Raw genomic sequence first — 10,094 nt, forward strand, 5'->3', positions numbered from 1 at the left:
CAGGTTCTGCTTCAGCTGAGGTTCCTAGATGACAGTGGGTTAGGAGAACCAGTATTCCAATGGTTTAAACTTCTCCAAAAAATTTCTTGTTGAATAAGGAGAGTGTTTGTTCTCAGGTTGTTCCAGGATCCGGCAGTTCCTGTAAGTGGGAGACGGTAGGAACAGAGAACGGTTAAGTGACTGACGTGTTGAAACTCATGGGAGTTTTAACGAAGTCTTCAAAATGATTAAGAAGGCTTGTGGCAACTAGAGGTGAAACATTGAGTTCCGTCGACAAATTACAGAAGTACATGTACACAGTTGAAGTGCAGGTGAACATTGTTTCGTGATTTCAAGTGGGAGATTATTGGGTATGAAGTCAAGACCAATTAGGTTGGGCTGACTAGACACCATGTTTAGTGAGTGAGCTTAATCACTGTACACAGTTGAAGCACAGGTGAACATTGTTCCGTGGCTTCAAGTGGGAGATTGTTGGGTATGAAAGCAGAACCAATTGGGTTAAGCTGACTAGACACATGTTTAGTGAGTGGGCTTAATCATTGTGTCCCTTTTATAATCTCTATTTAAAGAGATCATTGTACTTGCAATTGGTGTGCAACAGGATAGAATGAAAACCTAAAAGTTGACCGTGTGGATGTAGGTTGCAGTTGGCGACCGAACCACGTTAAATCTTGTGTTGTTTATTTTTTGCAGCTGATTCGTGATTGTGTGTTGCTTCCACGTGCGTTTTTCCCATCAGGATACTCATATCGGACACCGACACTTGTATGACACTTGTAAGATACGTATCCGTGAAGTGTCCAATTTAAAAAGTATTTGTTGAATTTCTAACCATTCTAGTACGATTCTAACACAATTTTAAAAAGAGAAAATACATTAATTTTCTAAAAACTCAAATTTATGAGGACCGAACAAATTCATTAAGTTAACCGTTATTAACTCACACTCACACCGATTGAAGTAAAACACTTGTGCAATTATTTGAAAGCAAAGACAACCGAATCTATTCATCAACAAAAGGTGGAGGTCACACCCCGGCCTCAAGGGAGTAAAAAGAACGAGTCTAAAAAACCTAAAGCCTAAGCTCTAGTCCTGAACATCCTCGCTCGGGGCAGGTTGGTCGGCGCTCTGCAGATGTTGGACCTCGTCCGCTAAGACTAGTCAACCATTGAAGAGCTCCATCTCTTAGTCAAATTGACCAAAGGGTGGAGGCCCACCATACAACACCTCGGCCTGACGGAAGGCCAAGTCAAAGCTCTGAGTTATCAAGACCATGGTGTCCTCCATGGTCTTCAACACCTCAGCCTTCGCCGCCTCCTTCCATTGGCGTTGAGAAACGACCTCCCGTTTCAGCAACACTCCTTTGTGCTCGGCCTCCTCTAGCGCCTTGCGCAGCCGAGCGATCTCAGCCGCCTTCTCCACCTCAGCCAACCGAGCCGCACCTAGCTCGAGCTCTGCAGCCTACGAACACAGCTTTTTTTTGTACGCCGTGTTCGCATCGAAGGCCTGCTTCAGGTTGCTGGACACCTCCTGAAGTTGGTGTTTGAGGCGCGACAGATCCTCAATGCGCCGTCTGTGAGCTTCGGCCCCTCGACGGGTCGGTATCAGGCCGTGACAGATCATCTCAACGCCGCTGTCAAGTATATCATCCTCGGGAATCGACCCGATAAGCTCTTTGAGGCCGGGGGGCAAACTAAAGTTCATTGCCTTGGTGAAGCACTTGTCACCCCCCAGCAACGTCAGGGACGACTCTTGGGTAGCTGCCACAGGTACGACAACCGTTGTTGGAATGGGACGGTTGAAATCGTCGGTCGGTGGCGACCCAACACGAGTCACTGTTTAGCTTGGAGGGGGGTCGACATCTCCTAGGGTGCCCGAAAGGTACGGGCGGTGTTGCCTCCATCCCTAGCCCTCTTCTTGGGGTTCTTTGATGATGAACTCGCTCAGGTGGCGGTCTCAGCAGGAGGGGCCCCGGTCCCGGCAGCCCCCCTTTTCTCATTCAACTTGTTCTTAAACACAGTCAGCATACCGACCGCTTGCGATATCTCCCTCTTAGCAATTACTGAAACAAAAACAACACGTTAGCCAAAACAATAAAACGAACAACCAAATGACTAGATATATAGAACATGCCCTCGAAGGCCGCCGCACGATCAATCTCTGTATACAAAGACATCAACGGCCGAGCGGGAAGCTTCTTCGAAAGGCTATCGAACAAAGCGAAAACCTCCCGCTCGCTTTCGCTTGGACTGATCGGGCGTGACCAATCCTTTATCTTCGTAGGATTCCTCGTCCAAAACAGGGGGAACCTAAACTGACTGACCTCGTCAAAGAAGTAGCGCGTGCCCACCAGCTCCACGAACACCTCAAAGAACTTCTCTTTAAAGTTCTTATAGAAGACCGTGAAAGCCTTGAACAACACACTACCCGAACGACTGACCAAGGAATGTCAACCAACCATATCAGAAGGGTGAGAGACATAGAAATGCAAGAAACAAGTAGAAAGAGGACGCACCCCGAACGTCCGACATACCACGTGAAAAGCCTGCATGAATGCCCACGTATTGGGGTGCAACTGACTCGGCGCCACGTTGAGCGCCTGAAGGACACCCACCGTGAACGTGTCAAAAGGAAGAGACACGTGTAAATCTGAAAACAAACAATTATACATAAAGAAGAAAGGAGGTTCGGTAGATGACCGTTCCATATATACGCCGTTGTCTAGCGAACAAGGGTTGAACGACATCAAGGAGTCCTCGTCCGAAGCCTTCAAAACTGGAACCTTGCCAAGAAACTCAACCATCGAGGCATCCGTGTGAAACACGGACACGATCTCACATACAATGGGGTCCACCTAAGATGGAGCCCCATGAGTGTGCGGTCGCTCAGACGAGCTAGACCGGTCTGACGCGTTACCAGCGTCATCACTGTTGGGTTTAATAGTGCCAAAGTTCAAGAGGGGGGGGGGTGAATTGACCTTTTAAAACTTCTTCGCAGAAACAATGTTTAACCCAGTTTTATAGAAAATAAATCGATTTATGTGAAAATGAACAGATTTATTTCAGCACTGTTTTTCTGTTTGAAACGCTTTTAATACAGCAAAGCTAATCACAAGACTATGCAGTGAGGATTTCCAGCAGCACACACACAGATATCAGTTTTGAAAAACAGTGAAACACAAAAAACAGCAAGCTTCAATTTCAAGCAAGTGATTAAGGTTCAATTGATAACATGCTAGTTAATTGAGTGACCTTTGCAAACAAGCTGTTCCAGTGACTTTTAACAGACAATGAGTGTTCTTCTTGATGTCAAGAAATTTTCCAGAAATTAAGAACAATGAATCACAGAACAACAAGCTTCAACTTTAAGCAGTTTGTTTAAGGTTCAATTAATAGCATTTACAGTTTCTTGAGCATCCTATCACAGTCAATCTGTTCCAATGGTTTTAGCAGATTATATATGTTCTTATCAGATTCAAACACCTTTTCCAGAAATCAAGAACAGTATGCACAGTGCCCAGAAAGAACAGATTTATTTTCAATTGAACAGATTTATTTCTTTGCTGTTTTATCAATTATGCAGAAACGAAATTGCAGAGTGAGGGAGAGAATGAACACAAACAATTATACTGGTTCACTCAACCTGAGCTACATCCAGTCTTCACCAACAACAGGTGGAATTCACTAACACACTGTACAACCCAGTACAATTCCCACTGTTCTTGAAACCTACAAGAACTTAGGTACTCTTGCTGAAAAAACCTATTTCAGCATACACACACACCCACTCTTCAAGAACACCTATCAAGAAGAGGGTTCAACCAAACTATTACAAGAAAGAGATGTGAAACGACTACACCTGATTGAGGATACACAGATCTGCCTTAAACCAGTAGGCAAGATTGCTAGAACAGTAGCTGCACCTCAAACCAAGCTTTTGGAACCAAACCAAGAACAAGCACTTTTTGATTTTTGAAATCTTTGAAGAACAAATGCTAATCCTTGAAAACACTTAACTCTCTGCTGTCAAAACTTGTTTTTGCAAATGTATGAACTGTTTGAATCGTTATTAAACTCAGAAACAAGTTTGCATTTTATAGAAAGCCAGCTTATAACAGAATTTTGAAAAACAGTTAAAGCTGTTATAAAATGAACAGATTGAAAATAAAATGAACTGATTTATTTTCAAAAGCAGTTAGAGAATCTGTTAAGTGAGGAGACTTAGTCAACCATTCTGGTGCTGAGATAAAACTAAAAAACGTTTAAGTATGATATGGCACCAGAGGCAAAAAAGAATCTATTCATTTACAGATGAACAGATTTATTTTTCAAAACGAAAACAGAGGAAGTTTAACTATTTGAAACTCAGTCGTTTTGAAAAGAAGAAGACTTAGTCAAAATACCTGATGCACAAAATCCAATTTTTACAAGACTTTAGCCAAGGCATCAGTGAAGAAAATGAATCTGTTTATTTAGAAAAGAACAGATTTATTTTTATGCAGTAAAACGTGTTTTTGTGTAAAACATGTGAAAAACAGTTTTAGAAAACTTATGCTTGTTCTTATCACATGGCCAGTGGTTATGAGGTGATTTACTCAGCAAAAAGCTACTCTTAGACAACCTCTAAGCACTAACTAAGACATACTTAAAGCAAAGCGCAAATACATGAAAAGAACATAAATGTCTTCATCAAACACAACATACAAGTCTTCATCAAACACAATCTTGAAGGGGCAGCAACCATCTTCAACAATCACCCCTCACTTCCTCTACCTGTGGGGCAACGGTCTGAATTGCCCCGACCAATATGACCTTGTCGGAAGAGGAAGTGGAAGAAGAAAAAGATGAGGAAGACTTAGAAGACGAATAGGAAGGGGGTTCAGGAAGAGAAGACCGAGCGGGAGAAGAGGAAGAAGTGGGACGCGAGCAGGTAGACATGACTAACCTTGATATGGACGAAGAACGCAACAAGGATCGCTCGGATTCGTACAGGTGTCGGAACTCAATGAATATCAGAACGTGTGAAAGGTCACTGTTCCCAGCCCCTATTTATAACCCGAAGATGTCTCGGAATTCCAAGCGTCACAAAATCTCAACCGTTAGATCTGTCTGATCCAACGACCCACATCGTTTGGCGCCCAAAACCCCCCTCATATATACACGTCATGTCATCCGCTTAGCCGCCGTTTCCAGTCACTTCACCTATCATTACGCCACCGACCGGATCCCACCTCTCAGACTTTTCGGCTGTACCAGCTCTCGAGCCTGGGGGGCAACTGTACTGGTACGACCGGACGACTCACTGAGTCGGCCAACACTCGGACCAAGTCACCGCCTAAGCAATGCCGATGCGGCCACGTGACCGACTGACCCTTAACGTTTAGTCAAGGATTGACCAAGTCAGCAGAATTAATCTGTAATTAAGGGTTGTTTAGCGCAACCCTAAACACAAACCAATTCCCTAATCCGGCCCACTAATGAAGGCCCATTAAGGTAATATAAATAACACACATTTCAAGGAGAAAGGTACGTCATTATCTACAGTACTTTGACACCCGAGTGCTAACACTCCGACTGACTTGAGCGTTGGAGTGCCTTTCGCAGGTACCCTCCCCGCCTGTGGAGCCAGACGAGAGAAAGAAAGACGTAACAGGGAGCTCGGAGCATTGTAGGCCGACCGAAAGTGGAAGCTGAAGCAATCGTTCTCTAAGTCTCAAACCCGTTTGAGAACAATTAAAATCATACATTTACAACTTATATTTTTATACAATTACTATTACAAAATAGACTTTAAACCTAACTCAATCCCATAAAACCGGCTCATGAGGTTAAGGTTTGCACCTACTTATATACAATGAAAGACTCTAATCTCTAAATCATTGTGCGATCTCCAACAATTACATTACAACTCTTAGTATTATTATTTTATTTTAATATTTTTTATATCATTTAATTGTTTGTTATTTCATCTCAAAAGACGGTATTGGCTTTAATGGTTTTAATTGTAACTCTATTTCTATTCATTTAGAAAGTGACACTCAACTGTTTTTTTATTGATTTCGTTTGGTTGACTTAGTCTATAAGGTTGAAGTCTTCTTAACCGACAAGAGCAAGACACATCTTAACAATGAAAAACTGACAACTGTCTTTTCTCGAAATTGCCTAACATCTGTATCCCATCTATAGCCGAGCCATATGTACACTTTCAATATTTTTTTGTTTATTTTTTTTCATTTCGTGCTGAATATTCCATATCAAACGAAATACTCTTATTCCTTAACAGGCATTCTGTATATTAAATTTTAAAGGAATAAATATCAAATAAAAGATAAAATATTTGAAGTTATAAAAAAACAATTGATTGAAAACAAAAATATATTATCATGTTTTTAACTGGCACCGACTTATATTGTAATTTAATTTATCTGTAATAGTTTAAATATTTTGTGAATCCATTATTGGCAACTAAATAAGCATTCCCCAATGGGCTAAAACTTCATAAAGAGGAAGGAAGGAGTGAATAACACCATATTGTTGTTGTTGTGATGATTAAAAGCACTAGCTAGAATTTACTATACAATGAAGGGTAATTGCTTTTTATCTATTTTCTATTGTTTTTTAATTGATTTGCTTGTGCTACAACAGGCAGCAACTGGAAATGGATCAAATGCTAGATTGAAGAATGGAGAGATAAAGTTAAGAGTAAGGGTACCCATGAGAGATGGTTTCCCCCAATTTGTGAATGTAGTTTGGGACCCTTCTCAACAAAACTACACCGTTTCTGGATATTGCATGGATGTTTTCTATGCCGTTGTAACCCGCTTACCCTTCAATGTTTCTCTACATATTGTACCTTTTGTTGTTGAATCAAACCAGGTTTCTAGAAGACGCCATGCAATTCTAAAACAAATGTCGACAGAGGTTAGTAAATTTTATCTTATACATGTTTTTTGCATTTAAGAAAAAAATAAAGCCAGAAAATCTGACACTGAACTGCTTTTTTCTTTGCTTAAAAATATGACAAAAAAGAGCGAAGTTGTGGTAGGAGATTTAACGATCCGGGCCAACCGTTCAAACTACGTAGATTTCACGGTGCCATATACTGGATCGGGAGTTAAAATGGTAGTACCAGTTCAACATGGGAGGGATCAAAACATGTGGACTTTTGTCAAACCCTTCAGTTGGGATCTTTGGTTGAGAATAATCATCATCTCTACCTTCATAGGGCTTGCCATACTCATCATGGAAAGAAATGTAAGCGCGCTGCCTAATCAAGAGGGTTCTCCAAATCAGAAAAAGCTTTGCCCTGCAACCATCTTATTGTTTCCAATCTCACAAGCCATTCTTCCTGAAAGTAATTACATATGCTGTTGATTCATGTTTTAACTTTATATAGTTTTTATATATGTGATTAATTAGTAGTTGGTTTCAAAATTTTGAATTTTCAGAACAAGTAGTGGTTAAAAGCTGGTCAAGATTTGTGCTGATGGTTTGGCTTCTGTTGGCGTTGGTCCTCATGCAAAGTTACACTGCCAACTTGACTTCTATATTGACCTTGGATAAACTGCGACCCAGTTTTCAGAACGTTAATGATCTAAGGAGAGGGGGTTATTACGTTGGATACCAGTCTGGGTCTTATGTTTACGATGTTCTGATTGACCAATTTAAGTTTGACCCGTCCAAACTAAGGCCATATAGCAACATTGCTGAGTACTATGATGCTCTAAAGCTTGGAAGCAAAAATGGGGGTGTTGCAGCTATATTCGATGAAGTGCCCTACCTTAAACTCTACCTTAAAGAATACGGATCCAATTATATTTTGGCTGGCCCCGAATATAGAAATGCTGGGTTTGGTTTTGTAAGTCTCTCTTCTCTAACTCTCATTCTTGTACAAGCTTGTGTTTCGGTTCTTTTTCTTTAATTTTGTTTTATTTGTTGTTGTAAAACTAAGACTAAACAATACATGTACAAGGCTTTACAGTTTTAGCATATATTTTGCTTGTTCTATTTACGAGCTACTCTACACATACATATAATGCATAAGTCATAACTAATTCGTCTATGAAAATCTGACTCTGTGTTTCTTGGGTGAAGTAATTTAGTTAAACTTGAAGTTAGTCAAATGTGAATTATATATACATATATCATATAATGAGTGCATTTATCGTATAGTTTTATTATAAAACAAGTTGTTCAGCAACATCTTCTTCAATTTCTGATATATATATATATATATATATATATATATATATATATCATATGAGTGCATTTATTGTATATAAATTATGTTATTTCCAGGCATTCCCTTTAAACTCCAATCTCACGGCTTACTTTTCGAGAGGCATCCTGAATGTGATTGAAAGTGGAATAATGAATGAGATCGAGGAAAAATATTTTGGAAAGAATGAGATTGGAGGAGAAGACTCGTCTGCGGAAATATCTTCTGCTCCTCTCAGTCTCAGCTTTCATAGCTTCGCGGGGCTTTTCATTATTGCTGGGATTTCTACTTTGTTAGCGTTGTTGATTTCAGAAAGATTTATTTGCCAAAGACTCATTTTGACGGCTAAAGCATTCACTCAGAGGTATGTCCCCCATTTTTCCAATCCAGTTCAAGATTCAACTCACGGAACAGTGGCTTAAGACCTTGTCAAAGATACATTCCTTATTTACATACGGAGATGATATATATATATATACATATATACATATACATATATATATGTATACATATACATATATATACATATACATATATACATATACATATATACATATATATACATATATATATATATATATATTATGGGAAACATACGTATCATTCTGTCTTGCATTACTAATAAAATTGAAACTGAACATTTGTTACATGCTATATTAAATTGGGAAAGAATCCATGGTTGAAGATAGATAAAATAGAATGTATGGTTAATTTGTAAAAATTGAGATAAAACAGTCTCTATGTAAGTATAACATTTATATTATTGTATTTAATTGATAAGTAAAATAGATACATAAAAAATGCATTTCAAAGGGGATATACTATCATTAAGTCTAATATGGTGTGAACCCCGCTAATATATTTTTGGTTTTATTTCAAATATTTATATAAAATTATATTTTTCATTTTCTTCTAAACCTTCTAATTTTTAATAATAATATTTTTTGTGTGATAATATTCTTATATTAACCGATACATTAAACATTGAGGAACTAAACCAAAAACAAAAAAGTATAAAAAAATATAGGATAAATTATTTATAATTTATAAAAGAAGTCAATGAGAAATAAAATTGAAAAGATAGCATACATTCTTTCATCAATCGTACTCAAAATCAAACTCATAAAATATGTTATTAATTAATATTACTATCCAACTGAAATTAAAAATATTTATATTAATAGTGTGTAGAAGTCATCTATATATCATAACATAGGATATATTAAAGGATTAAACTAGTACAAGCAAAGCTACAAAAACAATATTACACTAGATACAACCTTTGATATCGTCATAAATTCAAGAGTAACAAGTCCAAACAGAACACAACTAACACGACTAACACAAGTAGGGACGATAGCGACAATTTTATCACTTTTGATTTGTTAGTTTAGCCTTAAAAACATTCCCTATTATTTAAACATATTCTTCTGTGAAGTCGTTATAGGGTTCTCTTTCTATATGTGGGAGAAATACCTCACTATCCTATGCCATACCAAAACTCACAATATTCGGCACCATAATAAATAAATTATAATATTTGATAAGATACTCAAATAAAACAGCTTTAAAGATGATTATATTTCAATACAATAAAATTGACTTCCAACAACCAGAGAAAGCATATATAGGCCAATCAAGATATATATAAACAAATATAGTAAATGTTACATAGAATTTCACAGTTAAAAGATGCGGTAGAGAGGAGTATTTGGGATCACAGGAATGTGGTAGTATTCAAGCAAGGTGTGGTAGATGCAGAAGAAATTTTCCAGCAAGCACAAATAAAATCATGGCAATGGTTGAAGTATAAGGCAGATCCATTCAACTACTCCTTAGTGGATTGGGTGCTGAACCCTTTGTGTTGCATAAAAAGT

General features: G+C 38.4%; 1 protein-coding gene across 1 annotated transcript; it reads left to right on the forward strand.

Annotated features, from left to right (window-relative positions):
* Nucleotides 1-6,517: 6,517 nt before the first annotated feature.
* On the forward strand, nucleotides 6,518-8,735 carry LOC137807374 (glutamate receptor 2.8-like). The gene is made up of 4 exons (XM_068607989.1): nucleotides 6,518-6,920; nucleotides 7,029-7,353; nucleotides 7,448-7,857; nucleotides 8,298-8,735. The coding sequence occupies exons 1-4, from the start codon at nucleotides 6,579-6,581 to the stop codon at nucleotides 8,637-8,639; spliced, it is 1,419 nt and encodes a 472-aa protein (XP_068464090.1). The 5' UTR covers nucleotides 6,518-6,578; the 3' UTR covers nucleotides 8,640-8,735.
* Nucleotides 8,736-10,094: the final 1,359 nt, after the last annotated feature.

This window comes from Phaseolus vulgaris, chromosome 3 (genome assembly GCF_000499845.2).
Source record: "Phaseolus vulgaris cultivar G19833 chromosome 3, P. vulgaris v2.0, whole genome shotgun sequence".
Lineage (NCBI taxonomy): Eukaryota > Viridiplantae > Streptophyta > Magnoliopsida > Fabales > Fabaceae > Phaseolus > Phaseolus vulgaris.

What these genes read in the sequence shown, in the direction of transcription:
- LOC137807374 (XM_068607989.1), top strand. Translation starts at nt 6,579, where the DNA reads ATGAAGGGTAATTGCTTTTTATCTATTTTCTATTGTTTTTTAATTGAT. An exon ending in TAAAACAAATGTCGACAGAG is followed by an intron (nt 6,921 to 7,028) that starts GTTAGTAAATTT and finishes ATGACAAAAAAG; the next exon opens with AGCGAAGTTGTGGTAGGAGA. An exon ending in ACAAGCCATTCTTCCTGAAA is followed by an intron (nt 7,354 to 7,447) that starts GTAATTACATAT and finishes TTGAATTTTCAG; the next exon opens with AACAAGTAGTGGTTAAAAGC.